Here is a 23,823-nt window from a genome sequence, read left to right as displayed (position 1 = left end):
TTTTATATAAAGCGATAGTCCCGTTATTATTGATTTTCCAAAGGATCAAAATGATTGGCATTTCTACCATCAAAATGGTTTGATTCTCATTTATTTTTACCCACTATTGATTTGGTTTACTATTAAACTCTGTTAAAGTAAGCTTTAAAAGACCGCAAGAGTGAAAGAATCATCAAGTATATCAAAGCAAAATACAACTGATTCTGCTACTTTGACCTGCAGCAAAATAGAAAGTGCCTACAACTGCTTCTGAGTCTTTGAAGTGGGGACATTGACTCCATGGTATGTGACAATGAGCAAGAGTTGATCTCTGAACACAAGATTGTCGTTTTGTTTTGGTCTTATGATGGTGGGAGAACATTTCTGTAGAGCCATTCTAGGGCATTGTGTTGCTGTTTTGTTTTTGTTTTATCATTTTCAGTATAGTATTTTAAGGAAATAACATGGCATATTCAACAAATTTTATGTCAAATTGACACAAGGCATAGTCATTTGGGAGAATGGAAACCTCCACTGAGAAAACATTCCTACAAGACTGGCCTGTGGAAAAGTCTTTTCTACATTTTTTTTTGATTGTGTTGATATAAGAGGGCAAAACTCACATCAGACTGGTGATTCTGAGTGCTACAATAAAGAAGGCTGAGCAAGCCATAAGAAGTGTGTCATTAAGCAGTGTTTCTCCATGACTCATGTATCAGTTCCTACCCCCAGGTTCCTCTTGAGTTCCTGCCTTGACTTCCTTCAATTATGGACTACGAAGTGTAAGCTGAAATAAACCCTCTTCTCCCAAGTTGCTTTTGGTCGTGGTGTTTTATCACAGCAATAGTAACCTTAACTAAGACCGATGGTTCCATCCAAATACTGGCTAAGTGTTCTGAATAGATTTGATATAAGTACGCTACGATATAGGTTAAATGTTTCAAATGCATTTTTGAATTACAATGATTTATCACAATATAATCACATCGTAAGTTGAGGAGTATCAACATATGATAAAATACATGACTAAAGATTGTACTTAGTTCTGAGAAGTAGGTAAACCATACTACTTATTTACTTATGTTAATTCTAAACAAGTGTAGAGAAGCCATCTTTTTATCTAAAACGTCTCTGGAGGCATAGAGAAGACTGAACAATGGACTCACAGTTCTTAGAGACACTAAATACAGAAAATGGACAGAGTAGGTCTAATAGAAAAAAAAGTGAATGTATCTCATAAAATCAGAGGTACAATTATTATTTAACTTTCAATCAGTATGGAAATAATGAGTTTTTTATGACTATATATATGTACATATATATATATATATGCTTACATGCCTCCCATTGCCTTGCCCACCCTAACACATGCTTCCGCACACACACACATAACCTTCTGCTTTCTTGTCACACAAGAATGTATTGTGTATGTATATTTATATTTAAATTTAGGTTCTGTGTGTGGAAGAGAATATATTTTAGTCTTTCCCCCCACTATAGTCTCTTATTCAAGACCTCTCCTCCCCCACATGGTCCCTCTTCTACTTTCATATCACATTTATGTGGTGGTGATGAATGAATAGATAGATAGATAGATAGATAGATAGATAGATAGATAGATAATGGATGGATAGATAGATAGATAAATTATAGATAGATAAATATATAGATAGTAGATAGATAAATAGATAGATAGATAGATAGATAGATAGATAGATAGATAGACAGATAGACAGAAAGATAAATAATAGATAGATAGATAGATAGATAGATAGATAGATAGATAGATAGGATAGATATATAGATGGATAGATGATAGATAAATAGATAGATGATAGATAGATAGACAGAAGGATAGATGATAGATAGATAGATAGATAGATAGATAGATAGACAGACAGACAGACGGATAGATGATTGATAGACAGATAGACAGAAAGACAGAAAGATAAATAATAGATAGATAGATAGATAGATAGATAGATAGATAGATAGATAGATAGGATAGATAGATAGATGGATAGATGATAGATAAATAGATAGGTGATAGATAAATAGATGATAGATAGATAGATAGATAGATAGATAGATAGATAGATAGATAGACAGACAGAAGGATAGATGATAGATAGATAGATAGACAGATGGATAGATGATTGATAGATAGATAGACAGATAGACAGAAAGACAGAAAGATAAATAATAGATAGATAGATAGATAGATGGATAGATGATAGATAAATAGATAGATGATAGATAGATAGACAGAAGGATAGATGATTGATAGATAGATAGATAGATAGATAGATAGATAGATAGATAGATAGAAGATAGTAGATAGATAGTAAGTAGGTAAGTGCAATCACATTTATCAGATCCTGTGCTGTTGGGTTCTTTTCAGAAAGTCCTGTGTTTATGTCCTGAGATGCCTCCCTTGTCTTTTTTTTTTACCGGGTTTGGGTTTTAGACCTTACAGTAAGATATTTGATCCATTTTGAGTTGAGTTGTATTACAGGGTAAGAAATTAAGACAAAACTTTATTCTTCTACGTGTAGATATCCAGTTTCAGCAGCATTAATGCCTAAAGAAAGCATTGGGCCTTAGTATAGTTCTTGGAAACTCTTCAAAATTCAGGTGGTTGTTCTTGGGTAGCTTTGCCCCACGCCTCTGTTCTCATCCTGTCTAATCTACACATGTATTTTTGTACCATGCTGATTTTGTTACTGTGACTTGGTGGTATTATTTGAGATCAATATTGTGATAATCACGCTTTTTCTGTTTAGGATTATGCTGACTATTCAGGGTCTTTTACCCTCCTTGTGAATTTCAGGATTGTTTTATTTTGTAATTCTGAGGAGAATGTCATTGGAATTTCACTGAATCTGTAGATCACTTTCAGCAACACAGCCATTTTCACAGTATCTCTTCTTCCAACCCCTGAATATTTGAGATTTTTTTTCCATCTTGTAACATCAATTCATTCTTCAGTGGTTTTACATTTTCACTGTGGAAGTCAGCAAAGGTCTGGTTGGTGTCTATGAAGTTGCTTTTCTTCTTGAAAGCTCCACAGGAGGTGCTGGTTTTTATTGCTCTTCTTGTTTGTTTTGTTTTGTTTTTCTGAGACAGGGTTTCTCTGTGTAGCCCTAACTGTACTGGAAGTCACTCTGTAGACCAGGCTGGTCTTGAACTCACAGAGATCCTCCTGCCTCTGCCTCCCGAGTGCTGGGATTAGACTAAAGGTGTGCGCCACCACCACCTGACAGGAAGTGCTGTTACTTTGCCCTTTCCAGCTTCTGTAAACTCCAAGAGTTTCCTGGCTTAGAGCCCCTCCCTCTGTCTCCAAAGCTGGGAATAAGAGATCAAGTCCTCACATGATACTGTCAGTCCTCCCTCCTCTCTCTTTCTTTTCCTTCCACTTTTGAGAGCCATTGCGATGAAGTAGGCTCCACCCAGATGATCTAAAATAATCCCCAGCCGATCAGCAAATCCCAGTTTCATTTGTAACCTTTGTTTGCCTTCACCATGGAACCTTATGCACTCATCAGTTCTGAGGATTACAGTTCAAACATGGTCAGTGTCATTTATGTGCCCGCATTGTCCAAGAGTTGTTCTTGAGCATTTAAAATATTAATGTATGGTGCAAACAATGCACAGAAACTCATATTATTCATATGCATGTTATTCATCTGCTACCTAATATTAAAAACTAAAGTTCTTGGGTATTGGATATGTTTTACAGTATGTGCTGTAAAACAAATGTGTTTTTATGTTATTTATCAGGCACAATAAAGAGATCGGGTCTAAACCATTCAGGTTTACCTTGGACAATAACTATTATCTCTGATATCAAACTCTTATTTGGCTGCAAGGAAAGTACAGTATTCATGTTGATTTCAGTAAATCCTACCATTTAAACCTCTTGCACCTGGAACTTCTGGTCTTTGAAAACTGACAAACCTCTGGTCCATGAGCATGCAGCACTTTACAGTGATCATCCAGAAAGCAAAGCTTTGCATCATGTGATGCGGATCGAAGTATAAGGATGGGTTTTCCTCTAGTCATGCCTGTTATATAAAGAAGTTGTAGTCTAGCCTTAGGATTTGGAGCAGACTAGAAAGTTAGTATCTTTCATGTTCTCTAAGGACATCCATTCCAAAAATTCCTTATTGTTACAGTGACCAAGAAGGCAATTTATAAGAAGCCAAGATAAAAATGTAACTTAAAGTTATGATAAGAATGACATAAACCAAGCATTTCTATAGAATATTTATGTCACAAAGTTCTTTTTAATATGTGTTTTTTCTTTTCTATCATAACATCTCTTTGAAGTAGACCAAAAGTGCCTATATTTTTAAATTAACCAACTGAATTATAAAAGTTTTTTTCATTTTTAATGAAATTAAAAATGGATTGATTGAATTATAAAAGAAACTAAGTTATAAAAGTCTGCATAAACCATCTGTGACTTGGCCCATGATGGCTCTCTCCTCACAGGGGGGCAGCTCAGGTAGACAAGAATGCAGAACTGAACTGTATGGGTTAGGTAAGCACACTGGCTTCTCTACACGCTGATTGTAAGGAAGTGACTCCGCGCTAACACTCAGAGAAGGAAAGAAGGGAGACAGGCAGTATAGCGCACCTAATCCATAATAACAGCACTGGGTACTGTTGAAGCCGTTCAATAGTCTGAGAAATAGCAGCTTCAGCTGTGTTGTTTGCAGCTCAAAATACACTATTCATTTGCCTTTTCCATAGATTTGTCTTCTGCATGACTTACACACTGGGATATATTGCAGTACAAAGTCTTGGAGCATTCTCTACATAAAAGGAATTCATTATTTCATTGGTTAATGGTGCCTGTGTGTGTGAGAGAGAGTGTGTGTGTGTTTGTGTGTGTGTGATAGTGTGTGTGTGTGTGTGTGTGTGTGTGATAATGCTTGTAAGTGAATAGCACTTAGAGTCGGTAGATGACATTTGAAACCACATTTACTCAATAGCTTGGGAGAAGCCGATGCACCTTGTGAGTCATTGTAAAAAAAAAAAAAAAAAACTGGCATTGGTAAAGCCTACTCCAAAATTACAGTGAGCCAATGCTCGCAAAAACCCTAGCAGAATACCTGTGCTGTAGGATGTACTCAGTAAATGTTTTCATAACTGAAATTGCGATTTTGGCAAAACATGGGAGCTATGTGATGGGAGCTGAAGACTTGGGGAAAGAACCTGTTGGTGGCTTCTCAAGAATGATTGTGCAATAATGAAAGGAAACTGTAACGACCAAATGTGTATCTTTAAAACAAACGTTTAATGTATCCCCCATACCATCTGTCACATAGCAGACAACAGTACAAAGATGCAGCGTGGGTTAGCATCAGGATGCGCGAGCCCACACAGACTCAGCTTTCAAACACAAGGTCGCTGACTGAGAAAACCTTTGACTTGTCATGGCTTACAAAAAAGAAGAGCAAGAGAAGATTTTGGCTCGTGACACATGGGATATTCAAAGGAAAAACAGAGTGGGTTTCTTTGCGCCTAGAATCAATCGTAACTGTCAGGAATGTATCACTTTACTAATGCCCAGTCAATTGATTTTCCAGCATGTCTTAGAATCTGTCTTCCAATGTACATTCCTTGATTGCTCCACTACACAGTCAAGAGGAGTGCACTCATGGCAGTTCACTAAAATGAGAACGACAGAGTGGTGCGAACTTAATGATCTTATCATATTCAGGGTGATATTTCTGAGAGAAAGACAGAGCCAAGCATTTGAAACCTTTTCTGTGCAAAAGAAGTAAAATAATAAGAACCACAGAGAAAGTACTAATTTTAGGAGGAATAATGCCAACGTAAGTTAATAAACTACCTCAATAATACCCTTTTATGCAAGAATACTTTTAGTAGCCAACTGGTGGGAAGTGAAAATGTTTAAGCAAAGTGTTATTCCAGAATTCCAGTCTTCCAGCTTGGGTTATCTCCTACACCAGACCCGCCAAACCACTGGAGCCACAAATGGTGACTCAGAAACGCTCGGTTTGTCCTTTGCATCCTTCTGAGTCTAGGATGAACGCCACTGGCCTGGAAGACCCCCCTACTGGAGTATCGTCTCCCTGCCTCCCAAGAGCTTCTTCATTCTCCTCAGGGGTGGAGTGCGGCTGACAGTCCTGCTCGGAATTACTCCAGACGTAGCCAGGCAGAGTCACATGGCTGTCGATCTGTCTGCTGACATTCTTGGTGGGTTTGCCAGAGAAGAGCACCAGTCGGGTGCCTGCCCCCATCTGTGACTGGCTGCTGGTGCTGTGAGTGACAGTGGTGAGCACTGAGCCGTACCTGTGGCCACCACAGGGTGGCGTGCTTTTCCAGTCGATGGACAGGTTCCACCGAGTCCACATCTTCTTCATCTCTGCCTGCACCTACAGCGCAAGAAACACGCGTGCACGTGTCAGAAACCATAAAGGAGTCCCACGCACCCACGCCCGAGTTATGACGAACTTTACTTGGATCTTAGTGATAATAATAATAAACACTGGTTGAGGTCCCTCTGTGTTTAGGGACTCCACAGATCTGTGCCTTCCATACCCTCAAAGAGACCTTTTCAATCAATGTTACTTTCTGTATTTAAATAAGACAGAAGCGCCGCTGATACAAGCAATTGCCTTATCACCAGGAAAAAAGAATTCTGGGTTTGAAGAGTCTGTGCAGGGGGGAGCACAGGACTTTTCATGTGACAAGTCCATCTAAACCCTGCGTGGAAAAGGCATAAAGTCTCGCACACCCCAGGGATAACCTCAGCCCTCCTGAAAGTGTTTGAGAAAACAGTAAAGCTTCAGGGAAATCCTGCTGTTCATCCAAGCCAGTGGACCTGATAAAAGTCCCCTGCCTTCTTCCTCCAAACACTTTCCCACAAAGTACCCACATTGTCCTGACACTCACTGGGAACTCCTCCCTAGGGCCCGGTAGTCCCTTAAGAGGCTGTGGCTTCTGCTGCCTTGTTACTGTGGGAGGAGGATGGAGCCTTAACCTATGATCACTCCGACTCCTGAACGCTGCCTAGTTCTGTGCTTTTTCATGTATACGCCTCTAAGCTCCCAGATCTCCATTTAAAATGCTCTGCCTAAATGAGAAAAGATCAGCTCTTTGCCCGACTCTCTGTAGCTACTGAATCAACACCACCCGAGGTAGAGGAAAGCCAAGGAAGGTACCATGCTTGTAAGGAAACTGCCATATTGTCAACCCGCAAGAACCAAGAGGAGGGAGGGAAAGAAAAGGATAGAGTTAGACAAGTAGACACTGTAACTGCACTCTGAGGAGATGGGGCTTGCCCTCCACACCTTCTATCAAGGTGTCCTTTCTACCGACTCTCTCCTGAAAGCACCGGAGAAAGCAAAGACCCCAGGGGAAGCAAAAGCGTGTAAGTGGGTGTCACTTGCGCAACACACTCATGTCTTCATTGGGGGTTAGGGTCGTGGGTGACACTGACACACTTAGCCCTGCTGAAAATTAAGGTAAAAATAACACAGCAGTAAATCGGGATGGCGCACTGGTAAGTTGCCACTCAAGCGCCTTATGCGGAGACCAATATCCCACAGAACCAACGTTCTCAGAAGAATCTGGTGAGCCACTGCAGCAGCAACCGTCATTGTCCTTCTGGGACTTGGAGCAAACTGGAAATCTGAGAGAAAAAGGAGGCAGCCACCCAGGCAACGGCAGGGCATGCTGAACCCTCCGGGGTCATCTGCATCATCCACATGATCATGGGATGTGTAGTTGCTTCTCTCTGCTGACTTCCAAATGGGTTGAGATAGTGCCGTCCTCAGCTTGTCCTGGAAACCTGATCTGTTTTAATTGAATTTATTTTCATTTAGATTCATCCTAAGGAAAGCAGTTGACTTTTTATAGAACTTTATGTGGACTAAAAGTTTTAGTATTAACCAGAATTGATTTAGAATTAACTAAAATAAGAATCTCCCTCTTTGGGAAAGATCTCAGGGTTTTGAGGTCAGTCTCCTAGAGTTCCCTTTCTTCTACCTTCCATCATGGGATGATGTGACCTCCTAGACACAGATGGCCCCACGTTTAAATCTGTGAGAAACAGACCACTATCTCCCCTGTGTAAATTACTAAGCTTCTTGTGTTCTGTCAAAAAGACACAAAATGGATTAAAACAAAAACTGATTTGGAGCTCATCTTCAGACCTACCTCTCCATTGCAGTAACAGTAGACGATAGACACGAAGAAACCCTGAAGAGAGAAAAAGGCGAGGTGAGTCCTCCGGCAATTCATGAAGCACATAGCAGAGACTGGACTCATATCAAATATCTTGTATCAAAATGCACCAACTGAAAAGTTGGCTTTTGATGATACCTTCAGAAAATTACAGAAATTATTTCCTCCTACTATTTCTGAATATTGTGTTTGTCTGGGTGACCTTTCCTTGGTTTCAACCAAACCATGCACCTGAGCAAAACACTCCAAGGTTCACAAAGAACCATTTCCTATGATGTGGTTTCATTTACATTACTGCTTGAGGATCGCATAAACCCATCCCCTGCTTGGTAAAATAGGCTTCTATTTCTCAAATGCTAGCAGCTACCGATGTTGAATATTATATGTGAAAGCACAGAGAACACTTTTTTTCACTCTGAAGTATCTATTGAGCTGAACCACTGGGCTAAGAGTGACTCAGCATAAGAGGGGTGAGAAAGTGCGAGACCTGCATATAAAAACATTAGCCAGCAGCCACATGAGAAAAACAAGGCTGTGAGGGCCTTGTGGGGAAAATCAACGTTACCGGGAACAATTGGGTGGGTGCACTGGATGAGAAACTCAGCCAAGACCTCTCTGGGGCAACATTTAAGCTGGTCTGAGTGACAAGAAGATGTCAATTGGATGAGCATGGGGGAGTGGGACATTCAGGGAAAAGAGAGCAGAGTGTGATGCCCGCATGCCCACTTCCACCTCCACCTCCACCCCAGGCACGCTGGCGAAGCAACAGCCAGGTCCCGTGAGTTCTGTGGGAGATTTGGTGTGTGTTGGCAGGCTCCAGGCCATGCAAGGCTGTGTGTGGCAGAAAATGACACTTGAACTTGACACCTGAATGTTGAGTGCAACAAGAAATCTTTGGAAATTCTTTTTTTTCCCTTTGTATATAGTGTATAGATTCTTTTTTATTATTTTTTTTAATTTATTTATTTATTAAGCATTTCTGCCTCCTCCCCGCCACAGCCTCCTATTTCCCTCCCCCTCCCCCGAGCAAGTCCCCCTCCCTCATCTGCTCGAAGAGCAATCAGGGTTCCCTGACCTGTGGGAAGCCCAAGGACCGTCCACCTCTATGGAAATTCTTGACAAGTAAGTAATACATCAAATGTAAACTTTCCAGTTGTTCAGGCTGCTGGGAACTGAAGTTCCTTGACCAGGTTACAGATGCTATCGCCTTATTAGAACGTCATGCCTGTGGAGAGTTGGCATGCTACTGATTAAGAGCCCAGGTCACCTTGGGCTATCTTCAGTTCCCCCGAGAGTCACCTACCTTGTAGCAGACCTACACCGCTTTAACCATCAGGTAAAAATCTCTAGAAAGTATTGATTTAGTAAGCCACTGGCTCCCACACCGAGAGCTCAGAGCACTCTCAGGCTGCACCTGAAGTCCATGGTGCAGAGCTTTGACTTCGTGGTGACTCGCCTACATGATGTCCACACCAACATACTTGATAAACACACCGACATGACTCCCTTTCATTCTGTCATAACCACTTCTAGGAGGGCAGCTTCCATCCGTACTCTCAGGCCATGGTTACTCATGTCTGCCTCAAACTCTCTGCTGCTCCCTCTGGTATAAATGCATCAGTAGATTCAAGTTGAAGGGAGGAGGTGTGGTCACAGTCTTCCTCTTTACAGTGGGGTGAAGGGATGGGGAAAACTTTTTACCTTCCTGTCCCTGTCACTCTTTTCCCTGCTTCCCTGCTTTTGTCTTCTTTTTATTCTATTACTTTCCACACACACACTCAAAGAAAAGAGAAAAAAAAAAGGACTGTGCCCTGCAGTGATGTGTGTTCTCCAGCAATGTGCCTTGTTATCTTGCTACCCAGGCTTGTTCCTGTGCCAAACAGCTCCACACCAGTTCGCTCTGGGGTCAGAGAATTAACCTGATTCCTAGGAGGTAAACACATAGTGTCCTCTCCAGGGCCCTCAGAAGATAGGTACCTAGAACCAGAGCAAAGGGCAGAGAAAGAGGTGGAGGGAACTAACAAAAACTCATCCCACATTATAGACGCTGCTGGTCACCTGGAAGGAGTTGAAGAAGAGCTCACAGTGCATGCGGATCTCCCACCAGAGCCCGGAGAAGGAGTGCGGCTGGCAGATGAACACAATGTAATGCACCCCGAACACCAGCACCAGGACCAGCGTCGACTTAGCCAGTTTCCTGGAAAAAAAAACAACACAGTTTTCTACGAAGCAACCTCGGGTGCCTTTGGGAAAGCAGCTTGTTGCAGAAATGAGTCAGAGATTCCTCAGCTGCCACTTTGCCCTTTCTCTACTTTTGCTGTTTGCGCGTTGCTGTGTGTGTGTGTGTGTGTGTGTGTGTGTGTGTATGTGTGTGTGTGTGTGTGTGTGTGTGTATGTGTGTGTGTGTGTGTATGTGTGTGTGTGTGTGTATGTGTGTGTGTGTGTGTGTGTGTGTGGTCTGTGTGCTATGTGTCGTTTTGTTGTGTAGATGCTTATGGGGTCAGTATGTGTTGTTTGTGATGTGTATGGTTGTGTTGGTGTGTGTGATTGTGGTATGCATGTGTGTATGTGTTTGTGGTGTGTGTGTATGTGTTATCTATGAAATGCATGCATGTGAGTATACAGGTGCTCAGGCACTGGCACAAGCAAACAGGACATTTGGTGTCTTCCTCTATTTCTCTCTACTTTTTTTTTTTTTGAGACAGAGTCTCTCACTGGACCTGAAGCTCACCATTAAAGAAAAGTTGTCTGTCCAATGACCTCTCAGGATCTGCCTGTGACTACCCCCTAATTCTGTGGTTACAGGTTTGTGCAGCCATGCCCCGTTTTTATGTAAGTGCTGGGGAATCAAACTCGGGTCCCCATTCTTGAAGAGCAAGGGTCTCCTCTCAGAGCCATCTCCCCAGAACTGCCTCTTGTCCCTTTACAGTAAGTCTGGCAGTTGATTCTCACTTCCCATGATCAGTATCCCCTAGGTCTCTCTAATTTCACATCTATTCTTCTTGATGGTAGGCTGCTGTTTTTATGAAGTCATTAAATGGCCTTGGTTGGTGTACTATGTCATCTTTAACGTTGGTGTTTGAGACTGAAGCATTTTCTCCATCTTACACCTGAGGTTCAGGGAACATCAGGGAAGAGGGGGCAAAACATTTTGTAAGAACTGGAAGACCAGGAAGTCTGCTGTGAGACGGCGCCATCTGTGAATGACAGAAAAGGCTACACACATGAAATCTCAACAATATGGCTGCCTAAATAAGACCCGAGCAATTGCAATGCTGGTTGACATTCCAACGCAGATGGGTGAAATCCCACGGGACCCCATGCCTAGATTAATGACTGCTGAGAGAGAATCGGTCTTCCCCGGGGATGAGCCCTCCAATTGGTTATCCCCAATACCAGGGGTCAGCCCTAAGAACTTATGCACATGAGCACCAGTAAACTGATTCAGCAGATTATATTTATAAATTTTTTATTGCAATAATAGTTAAGAAATCTAATGATAATTAATGACAATAATAATTAAGGAAAGCTTATGAATTTGAGATAGAGTGAAAGGAGCATAGGAAGAAGAGGAACGGAAGAATGATATAAATAAAGTACATATGTATATGAAATTTTAAATATTAATTAATTTTTTAAAATCAGCTACTCTTAGAAATACTTTGCAATTCTTATGAGTTATATGTGCTCAGTCCTTCCTCTTAGTCTGAATGTTCTGTCAATACTCTGTTCTAACTACCTGTCGTTCTGTTTAGTTCTCTGTGTGTGTCTCTCTCTCTGTCTGTCTCCATCCCTCCTTATTTTTCTGTCTTGTTTTCTGTCTGGTTGTTTGGTTTGTTGGCTGGGTTTTTTTTCTTTTCTTTCTTTTATTTTGAGAATGGGTCTCACTGCATAACCTTGGCTGGCCTAGAAATCACAGGGATCTGGCCTATGACTCTGCCTCTGCCCCTGCCTCTTTTGCCTCTAGAAGGCTAAAACTAAAAGTGTGAGCCATCCCTGCCCTGGCCTGTATATTTGATATACAGTTTGATATTTAGTTTTAGGTGTCAGTTTGCCTAGGATGCACAGATGACAGGTAGTAACACATTGTTTCATTGTGTCTGTGAATGAGATGGTTACATGCATGGCTGGACTCAGTATGAAAGGTCTGCCCTCAGTGTGGAGCGATGTGGGATTCCCCTCTGTATACTGTGAGTACCATTTGTTAATAAAGAAACTGTCTTGGGTCTGCGCAGGGAATAAAGGTAGGAAGGGAAAACTAAACCGAGAACTGGGAGAAAGAAGGAGGAGTTAGGGAATAGCCATGGAGCCACGGGAGACAGAAACGCCAAAACTTTGCTGGTAGGCCACAACCTCATGGTGATGCACAGATTAATGGAGATGGGTTAAATTAATATGTAAGTGTTGGCCAATAAGAAGCTAGAGCTAATGGGCCACACAGTGATTTAATTCATACAGTTTCTGTGTGATTATTTGAGGTCTGAGATGCAGGGCAGCTGGGAAACAAACGAGCAACCTCCCACAACAGTGGAGTGTAGGCAGGCACCACCAAGCACCTGGGCTCACTGCTTAGTATTCGTAAGGAGGACAAGTACAGGCAGGCTCTGAAGTTTGGAGCACCAGTCAGTTCCAACAGACCCACTGCTTATGAGCAATGCTGCCTTGAATGAAATGTACAAATGTGGAATTGTAAAACTGAAGGAACTGTAGGCAAGGCAAGGCTCAGATCAGTGGATAAAAAGTCCACAGGCTACAGGGGAAACTGTGAGTGAGGGGCAGGTCACTGCACCAAGGGAACAGACAGTTCTGACAGAACCAGAGGGCAGAGGAAAGGTCTGTTTGCTTCTCCTCTTCTGCAGCTGGACACAACTCTCCTGCCTTCTGCCTTCCAGGCACAGCAGCCTTGCATCTGGGAGTTGTGCCTGTAGGCTGTTGAGCTGTTGAGTGTCCCTCTTAGGCTGAGGGTTACACCATTTGTTTCCTTGATTGTAAAACATTGAACTCTAAACAGCATCCTGGAACTCTGCTTACTGAAGGCTTGCCACAGACTTCTCAGTCCCCAGACTCACAGGAACCAGTTCACCAAGGGCTGGCTCATGTATCCACTTCTCTATAACTGCCCATCAAGGCGTAAATCTGTTTGTATCATTTGTACTCCCATGCAGATTTTGTCAGGCCTATTGATTCTGTCCTGAGAGAACCCTGTCCGGTACAGAGTTAGTCTAAAATGGTCCCCCCGATCCCATCTCTTGCTACCTATGCCCTTGTCATCTTTTCCCTGAGTATGATCAGGTTGGGGGATTTCTTCTAATAGATTAAGGCAACAATGAAAGAATACCACTTCTGGGACTGTGCTGCCTAAATCTAGCTGCTATCTCCCTGGTCTTCTGTAGCAAGACAAGCTGCCACATGGTGAGCTGCTTTCCTGAGAGGCTCATGTGACAATAAACAGTAGTACATCAGCTGAGAAGCACCCAAATCTACCACCAGTGGTCACACACACTCAGGTATATTCTCCCCAGTTCAGATTTCCCATAATGCCACCACCCTGATTGACATTTCAGTTGCAACCCTGTAATAGCCAAGTAGAGGAGGGGCACAGAGACTCTTGACCTACAGAGAATGAAATGGAAAATATGCTACATTAAACCACAAAGTTTGTAGCAAGCAATTCATCCATTACCAGGACGCCAAGGGCACCATTTTCCAGTTTGGGGTAACTTTTGTTTTGCACTCTTGATCTAAGAAGTTGCCAAATGTAACCTATTTCTTTCTCATTTCTCAAATTCCCCTTTGTGAATCATTTACACCCAAGAACCTTGAACAACTTCTCCTTCCATCCTTACCAATGTCTCCTCTCATTGCATTATTTATTTATTATTTTTCTTCTTGTAAACAAGCTGAGTGGGTGAGACAAGATCTCACTAGTCTAAGACCAAAGAGAACTAGATTCAGAATCCCGGCTTGATGTTTTCTAGCTATGGAATGCTGATTCGTTTATCTGGTCTCAGAAATGGGGGCCGGATTTACAAGTCTCTAATAGTTCAAAGCTTTCTTGGCAGTCATCATTCTCATCCACACACTATCCAGGAGAGATGGCTTTCTGGAATTCCCACGGGTTCACATGAAGGTGACTACCTCAGATGTCTAGAGCTGTCTTCCTCCCTCATCGTCTTCAGTGTTTCAGTACCGTCCGAATCATCTGTTCCCTTGGCGCTGATCAGCGACCTGCCTCTCACTCACAGCTTCCCCTGTAGACTGTGGACTTTTCATCTGATAGTCTGAGTCCTCACTTGCCTTGCCTACAGTTTCTTCAATCTTATAATTCCACATTAGGCCATTCCATTCAGGAGAGCATTGCTGATAAGCAGTCAGTATCTGGGACCTGATTAACACTCTCAGCGCTCAGAACCTGCTTATACGTGTCCTCCTTCTAAATGCTGAATAGTGAGCCCAAGCTCCTGTGGCTGTAAGTTTAAAAAGGATGTTATAAACACCTAGGGCATTTTATACAGGCTAGTTAGATTCGGAAATTGCATTAACTGCAGTTGTATAGTCTTAAAACTCTTGTCTAACATCTCTCTGGGAAAAAAAATACATTCTGTTTTTAAGATGCAGTCTAAATTCCCCTGGAGAATGCTCTCAAAATCAAGCTAATTTTGCTTGCTTCTACTTTTGTAGCTAGGAACCAAAAACAAGGTTCAAAAAACATTAAATCAGAGAGATAGTTTATGAAATGGTCACAATGCAAAAGTTTTGTCACCATTCAGTTTAATGCAGACGAGAGAAAAAATTGCATTGGGCAAGGAAATCCATTTGTTATCCTGTTAGTCCTGTTTCTGGAGTTCTCTCTTCTTGTCTATGACTAAGCTATTTTATAGTTCTTTAGGGAAACGGGATCATCTGTAAAAAAACAGTAATTGAATTCATCTCCGGTGTGCTGTATAGCAAAGTACCACAAAGTCCCTGCCTTAAATGAGACTCACTCCTTTCCGTTGATATGCAGTGATAGACATATAGATCTAGAGCTTCTCAAAACTGAACTCAAGGTTTCATCTAGGGTTGGGTTCACATCTGTGTCCAAAACACAGGCTCTCCCAGGCAGGGCAGAGTCTGTGTAACATATCGTAAGACTGACTAGCACTCTTTGTCATATATGTAACCTAATCAAGGGAGAGAACAAGAAAGCCATCATAGATCCTGTCCTTATTCCAGGTCCAGGTGACAGAGCAGGTATTGCACTTGACACATATAGGATACCAAAGGCTAGAGATCCCAGTGGCATCATACAACTCTGTCTACCACAGTAATGCAAGTCATTCCTGGCCGCTGAAACACAAACTGTATCCAGCAGAGTATTGATGTCTCTGACTGCAGCCCTGCAGGTATTAACAAGCTTTGCAGTTCGTGTCCCTTTATAAATTCATTCCAGCATGCATTTCGTAACTATATGTTCTCTTTTGAACCAAGTGAAATGTTTTATTATTGTCTCCTTCATTAATTATGGAATTAAATAAAATGTTGGAACTGTGTTCGTGTTTATATATTACCTGTGATTACATCCTCTTTTAGAATTTATCCTTCAGAGCGTATGACTAGCACAAATGTACACATAGGTCATTATCTATTCATTGCAGATTGAGCACAAGCATCTCTGGAGCACTGATGTTTATTAGTGTCCATATGATCAATCATATACACTATACAGCTTTATAGCTTGGCTGTCTACAAAGATGCAGCTGTGTAATGAGATGATCTGGGCATGTAACAACTGATATAAGTCTTCTGGCTTGCTGGAAGAACGGTGATTGTTCCAGCTACAAGAGAAATGCAATGGATTCAGGTGGTTTGGAGACATAGTGTCCTATTTTGATGTGGGCTGCCCTTCTTTGTATATGTGTTGCTTTTATTGGTTGATGAATAAAGCTGGTTCGGCTAAGGGCTAAGCAGAGTAAAGCCAGGCAGGAAATCCAAACAGAGATATATATAGAGAGAGGAGGTGGAGTCAAAGAGCCGTCATGTAGCTGCCAAAGGAGAAAGACGCTGGAACTTACTGGTAAGCCACAGCCTTGTACTGATACATAGATTAATAGAAATGAGTTAATAAAAGATGTAAGCACTAGCTAGGAATACAACTGAACCATAGGACAAGCAGTGTTGTAATTAATAAAGTTCTGTGTGATTATTTGGGTCTAGTCAGCCAGGAAACCAAGCACTGTCTCCATTACATAACAGCACCCAAACATTTGCGAATAACAATTTCCACATAGAGCTTGAGAAAGCATTTTTTGTTGTTGTTGTTTTGTTTTGTTTTGTTTTTTAAAAAAGGATTCTAGACAAACAAGAAGAGTCGAGCTCAGCTTTTTGGTAACTGCAGCAGCTTCGTGGTAACTGTCTTTTTCTCTGGTAGACTGTCAGCAACAAACAGAGGCATCACTCCTTTAAGAGAGGCTTCCTGACTCAACATTAGGGGCAGGAACCTCGCAACTCTTTTAAGAAGCCCTGCGGGGGAAAAAAGGCTTAAATGGTGTTTATGAGCAGCCAGAGGCATATTTCTTGGTAGAGGCATGGACCTAGAAACTCTGCAAAGTTAAGGGAAAAAAAAAGCATGACTCTGGCTAGTACTTCTGCCAAGTTAGACTCTCGAGAAGCCAAGGAATGGGGTGGAGCCAGCCACCAAAGACACAACTTTAATCCTAGCCATATCACTTAGCAGGTTTAAGACTCATGTACTCAGGAAAGATAGATACATACAGTAAAGATAGATTCAGAAGAATAAGAAAATAACCTCTAAATGGTTTATAATGTGTTTTAAAATGTACATAGGCTTAGGAGAGAAAAGAAAAAGGATAGAGAAAGTCCTTTAAAAAAAATAGAGTAGTCAGGTGTGTTGGCACACACCTTTAATCCCAGTGCTTGGAAGGCAGAGGCAGGCAGATTTATGTGAGTACAAGGCCAGCCTGGTCTACAGAGTGAGATCCAGGACAGCCAAAGACAGACAGAAAAACCCTGTTTCAGAAAACCAAAGCTTAAAAAATAAAAATAAAAGAAACAGAGAAAAAAATCAAGATGAGAAATACACAAAGAGTCTGGATTAATTGTTTTATTGTGTTTTCCTTGAATTTTTTGAAGGAGCTAACTACTAAGAGACATTTCATTGTGTGGGGTGCTAAGCTAAGCAAACATATATATTTTAAAGTTATCTTGATCTCAAAATTTAAGTCTAAGGACATGTTACTTTGGAAAAGAGGTTTTGCTTTTGCTTTCACAGAGGATAGAAAGCTGTGGATTCCTTAATGGCTAATGTGGTTTGATCAAACAAGACCTCCTGAAGCAATGACCCAGGTGGTCCAACATCTATGACAGCTTAAAGACTGCTGGCTGATATGGACCAACCACACAGGATATCCCATAAAAAAAAAAGTACCTCCAATCAGCAGGAAGTAGTCTAGATAACTGTGCTCAAATTCCCAAATATTGTTTTTAAATGTTTCTTTTCATTTAAAGGAGATTGATAAATGATTAATGCTCACAGTCAAGGTCTTTCTAAAGAAAAATGGGGGATATGATATAGAAATGAATACTTTATATTAGTATGGACTTTGTTTTTTGCTACAAATTGAAGGTCAATTTTGTTATGTGTATATTTCTACCCTTGTTTAAGGTATTATGTTTATATATAAACATTTAAAATGTAATGTGTAATTAAAGACTATTTATTAATAGATAGTCACCTGTAATAGTCAAACTGTGGTCATATTAGATTTTCTAGATGTGCAGAGATATATTTCAGATGGATAAGTATTCTTCAAACCTTTCAAAGACCTACAAAATTTGGCATTTAAAATGTTCTAAGAACTTAGATTTTTCTCAACAAGGAGACATATCTGCTTCAGAGAGGTTGAGGGTCACTGAAAAATATCATTATGGAATTTGCCTCCAATGTGACAAAGCTAGCCATTTGGGCAAGAAATTTCTCTTGCCTGGACTGCTTGATGGCATGCTGCAAGAATTGAACATGCAGAACACACAGAAAAGTGACTGCTGAACTTTCCAAAAGATGGGATGATTCTTCAGGGTTCCTGTTTCACAGAAGATACTGGCAGACATTCTGCAGGACACAGAAGAAAGAAACTGATAAACTTTGCCGGTACAAGGCAGAACAGAGCTTCAAATTTTGTATTTCACTAAAAAGTCTGCCAGATATTATGGGCCTATAGGCTAAAGATGGATGCCCCAACATTACAAAAGAACTTTGTATGACTGTCCAAGCAGCAAAATGTCTCTGTCATTTCTAGAACTTTGGAAGTTACAATGCACTTCCTGATTACTTAGGTAATATTATATCATTCTGGGGCCTTTGATGGAGTTGAAGACTAAATAGTTATAATTATAGCTTTCCATAGTTATGATAAAAGATAAATTAGATATAGAACTTTAGTCTCACAAAGATAGGCTAGATGATAGACTATTTTCCTTAATTAGTCAAATGTAAATGGATTAATATTATAATTATAATTCTTGCTTAATAAATGTTTTGTACAATACTTTTACTATGTTAAAGCTAAAGCCTTTCTTTTTAATTAGACAGAAAAGGGGAGATGAAGTGGGATGTCTTTCTGTGTATGTGTTGCTTTTGTTAGTTGATGAATAAAGCTGGTTTGGCCAATGGCTTATCAGCCAGGCATGAAATTTGAACAGAGATAGAGAGAGTAGGTAGAGTCAAGGAGATGCCATGAAGCTGCCAAAGGAGAAAGGAGCTGGAACTTTTCCAGTAAGCCACTGCCTCATGGCAGTACATAGACTAATAGGAAAAGGTTAATTTAAGCTATAAGAGCTATCTAGGAATACCCTTGAACCATAGGCCAAAAGGCATTGTAATTAATATAGTTTCTGTGTGATTATTTGAGTCTGGTCAGCCAGGAAACCAAAGCACAGTCTCTGATTCCACTATTTAGAAAATAGATGCTCATTTCATACAGTATCTAGCCTGTATCATTCACTAGGTAAATTCATACATAAAAACTCTAGTAATCTTTGTCAAATCATATTTAACTAAAACAAAAGAAAACAGGCTCAGCAACCCTGTCTATCCTAAGCCTTTTTTGGTTCCTCCTGGCCTTAAGTGACATTTTCATGTCTATGCAAGTAGGGTTTTTTTTATTTTAGTTTAATTTTTTATTCTAAATTCATTTATTTATTTATTTATTGGCAATTAGTTTTTTTCAGGTTTCTCCTCTTTAATTGGCCACTCAACTTATATACAAACTTTACAGTGTACAGGGAAAAAAAGCCAGTATTTAAATCAAATAGACACAGCTGCCCATATAAATTTTTCACTTAACAACTTCACAATTCAAGAAAAACATGCAAATAGAATTTTGTTTTGTTTTGTTTTTTGTTTTTGTTTTTCGAGACAGGGTTTCTCTGTGGCTTTGGAGCCTGTCCTGGAACTAGCTCTGTAGACCAGGCTGGTCTTGAACTCACAGAGATCCGCCTGCCTCTGCCTCCCGAGTGCTGGGATTAAAGGCGTGCACCACTACCGCCCGGCCCGCAAATAGAGTTTTATAGATGCATTTCTGCATATACTTTCCTCACTTCAAGAAAAACTTCTACAAGATCTCAGATTCTCTCTCTTCCTTCCTTCCTCTCTCCCTCCTTCCAAGGGGGAAGTGTAGCAAATGAAACTGTGTGCTATTTTGCACTGTGCTACTGTAGCTTCCTGCAGCTGCCTCACTTCTTGTAAGAGAAGCATATTATCCATTTCAGCTGAGGATAGAAGTTCAAAGAAGGAAAATACACATAAGAGTTAGACCATAAGTGATTATTTACCTTTAAATCTCTCTGCTTTGCTGTCATACTGCATTGGTCTTATTCTGATGTTAAGCAAACATCATATTTAATGGCATATTTAACATCATATTGAATGACAAATTCAATTAGAGAAAACATTCAAGTGTTTTCTCCTTGAACTCTTTTACACATCTTTACCAAGTTCTGACAACTCACCTTGCTTGTTAAAGTAAATTAGAATAAGGCAGAAAAGACCAATTACTGGACATTGGTTTATTTCGTGTTTTACTTGAAGCACCTGTGTGTGTTGTCTATTTGCCAAGCATAACTTCACTTGCTATGGAACAGAATGACCTGAAGGAGTAGCTGAAACAGCAGGTCATTTCCCTTAGCAACTGACGGCCACATATCTACTACAGCATTTCACTTGCTTTCTTCAGATATAAAATGAGAATACCATCTGGATCTTGGATCAAAGCCTTTCAGAAGCTATCCTGGCTTCGGTCCACAGATAACATCTCTCTTTCACTCTCATTGGCACCAGAGTGCTTACACTAGTATGATTCTGGCTACATTTCTGGCGGCCCACAGTGAGATCTCCCTCACCAAGACCCCACTTAGTCCAGAGAGGCTGCCTCTCCAGGGCCTCAGCCCACTGAAGGGCTCTGGAACTAGGAAACACATGCCCACAGTGGAGTTCTGGGGTTCTTGGAAGATTTGCCTGACACTGCACAGAAAGCTGCTTTAAGTTTCAGGTGTCAGGTTGTTTTCTGCCTCTTATTATCTCCTTATTCCATGGATGTGCATCCATGCAGTCCTCACTCAGCCTCTCTGATCCTGTCGCATAAATTAGTCAGGAGGACACCCTTGATCCAGGGAAAATTCAATCAATATAACTCATCAATATAACTAACACCAACTCCACTCCTGGAAGAGTTCTGCCATTGCATGAAGCTGTAAATGTGAAGCCTGGATTGCCCTGGATACCTCAAGATGTTAGAGATACCTGAGCTGTGGGATACCTGCCAACAAGAGCTGATAACAGAGAGTAGAACCAGCCCAAGAGAAAGAAGTATGTTGCAGTCAACAAAGCTAAAAGGAGTTGGAGATCTGAAGGGTGTTCTGACATCAGATGTGGAGATATAGAGTTTGGAGTTTGCCCCATTGGTTTTTGGTCTTGCTTTGTATTTTCTCACTATGCTCCTTTCCCTCCATTTTGGAATGGTAATTTATACCCTGTGCCATTATATGTTGGAAATATGTGATCTGCTTTTTCATTTTTATTTTATAGGGGTTAGAGATAAGAGCTTGTATAAGTCTCCAAAGAGACTTTGGACTTTTTAATTAAAGAGGGTTGAGACTGATAGACTATGGGGACTTTTGAAGTTCTGAATTCTTTTAGCATTGTGATATGGCTACCAAGCCTATAGGAGCCAGGAAGTGAAATGAAGTGGTTTGAATAAAAATGGCCTTCATAGACTCCTAGGGAGCGGCATTATTGGAGGTGTGGCCTTGTTATAGGAAGAATGTCAATGGGGAGTGGACTTTGAGGTTTCAGAAGCTCAGGCCAGGGCCAGTGGCTCACTGTCTCTTCCTGCTGCCCATGAGTCCAGATGTAGAACTCTCAGCGACTTCCAGTACCATGTATATCCACGTACCACCATGCTTTCTACTTGACTAAATCTCTGAATGGCAAACCAGCCCCAATTAAATGTTTTCCTTTATAAGGATTGCCATGGTCACAGTGTCTCTTCACAGCGATAGAACATTGACAAAGGAATAAACATTTAAGTAGTATACTCTCAAGTTAGAACTAACTAATACTGAGACAAGAACACAAATTGTTTCAGATAATTGTTTCAATAATCTAGGGTTTCTGAAACCGAGTGCTGAGCTGAAAATATAAATAAGCATCCTGCATTAAGAACTAAAAATCTGTACCACTTACAAATGACATCACACTTTTCACTTTATAAAGAAGAATGAAAGGTTTTTTTATACCCTCCTCACTATGCCATAATTCTTGGCCTATATCTTTACTGATGGACTATAACATGGGACAAGCTATATTAATTAGTACAGCATAGGCATTTATCTATAGATTCTTGGGCACAATGTATATCACAATACTACCACTGCAACTCACAGAACATAGCTGGATTGGAAGCTGCAGGTTTGTTCATACCGTGCATCCTAAGACAGTCCCAGCCATCCCCGCCATCTTTGCTGCTGGACAGAAAAGGCTGACTGCACGTTAGAGGAGAAGGAATCAGTAAAGAACTTGGAGAACATTTGTGAAATAAAATCAAAGTGCTGAACATGGTTTGCTCCTTCCTGTGTCTGAGAGAGTACTTCATAGCAAACTGGGGTAGAAGTTGTTACCTATTTAAAAGATGTAAAACCTAGTCCATATCTACCTGATTACTAGATGTGTTAGTTCAATTGGGTATAGGCCATTATTACTCAGAATCACAAACATGGCCACTGGAAGGAATGGGCACTCACATAAAATGGACTGATAGTGATTATGAACACTCAGTTTGTCATGAAAGACAAAGAAAAGGGACTCCTCCAATCAGTGCATTTGAAACATTCTTAAAATTTGCATTTGGTGAGTACCAAGTCACCAAAGGGCTAGATGCAATACAACAAATGTACCTGCTTGATTATTTTCATAAGGACATTTTTTAAATGCAGACAGTTGTCTAAGATAATCACAAGAGATTTTTATATAAATTCACATAATTTATAGAAAATTAACAACCTGCTAATAACAGACAAAAGTACATAGAGAATCCAGGCACAGTAAGAAGGTTTGGAATATTTGCACCTTGATTATAGATAAATTATAGATAATTTCTCCAACAAATCACAGAAGTGAATGAAACAAGAACGCACAGTCATAGAGTAGATCCCCCAGAGACACTTCAGACTAGCTCGTGTGGATTCTTTAAACAGCAAACAAAACATTTCCTCTGATGGAGGCACTGGATTACCTGTACTGCTTCCTCATGTCGTGCCCAACTGCATTGGTCTCCCAAATCTTGGTAGCGAGAACTCTAACTGTATTCAGGAACAGAATAAAATTCAGCTGAAAGAAAAAAAGAAGGCAATGTCATAAAGAAATTAAGCTACTCTTCAAGACATTTATAGAAATTGAATAATTTGAACTTCTTTGTATTGAGACTAAGAATTACTCACTCCATAAATTTGAATAAAGAATCTAAAATAAGACAGTAAAAACTACTAATTCTCAATTTGCCTTCATTTAAAAAAATAAAAATTAAATTTTTAATAGCATTAGAAACCAGAAATATCACAGAATTTTCTACCAGGATCTAATTTCCAAACATCACATGAAATTCGTGGTAGGTTGGTGAGACAAAATTAAGCTATTGTACACACAGGACTACCTTTCTAAAAAATAAATACCTGGCGTCTGCCTCTGTGTTGAAGAAGAGAAATAATGGAATTATTGAGAGAATTTTATTCTTTCCTGTGATGTAAAATGTACTAGGAGATGCATGTTAAGAATATTTTATAAGATGCTGTAAAAGGAAAGACACCTGGTATAGAAAGTTATATTGTATTTGAAAAGTAATGGGTGTGGGAACCATTAGAGAGGACTGAGCTCTGTCTTCAAACAAGGGATCCAACAGAAAGTCGGTGAGATGAGCCCTTGTGTAAGAGGGAGGTGCTTCTAGACTAATGATTCATGGCTCCCATTTCTTGGACACTCTCTGAGTCTCACATGAATAGGAGATACTTTTATCGTGTACAGTTATTAAGGACCCAAAATCTTCCAATTCAAAGAGATTTGACCTGGGGTAC

General features: G+C 40.4%; 1 protein-coding gene across 1 annotated transcript in view; it reads right to left on the bottom strand.

The window, feature by feature from the left end:
* Positions 1-5,269: 5,269 nt before the first annotated feature.
* Positions 5,270-23,823, bottom strand: part of Pth2r (parathyroid hormone 2 receptor) — a 78,896-nt gene continuing 60,342 nt past the window's right edge. The window contains exons 10-13 of the mRNA XM_075951306.1: positions 22,989-23,083; positions 10,258-10,396; positions 8,173-8,214; positions 5,270-6,386 (exon numbers count right to left, since the gene is read on the bottom strand). Of these exons, the coding sequence (XP_075807421.1) occupies positions 5,994-6,386; positions 8,173-8,214; positions 10,258-10,396; positions 22,989-23,083 (669 nt within the window). The 3' untranslated portion in view covers positions 5,270-5,993. The remainder of the gene's footprint in view (positions 6,387-8,172; positions 8,215-10,257; positions 10,397-22,988; positions 23,084-23,823) is intronic.

Source organism: Microtus pennsylvanicus, chromosome 17 (genome assembly GCF_037038515.1).
Source record: "Microtus pennsylvanicus isolate mMicPen1 chromosome 17, mMicPen1.hap1, whole genome shotgun sequence".
Classification (NCBI taxonomy): Eukaryota; Metazoa; Chordata; class Mammalia; order Rodentia; family Cricetidae; genus Microtus; species Microtus pennsylvanicus.
Note: the sequence above shows the minus strand (reverse complement) of the source record. Positions and strands in the feature narration are given on the sequence as shown.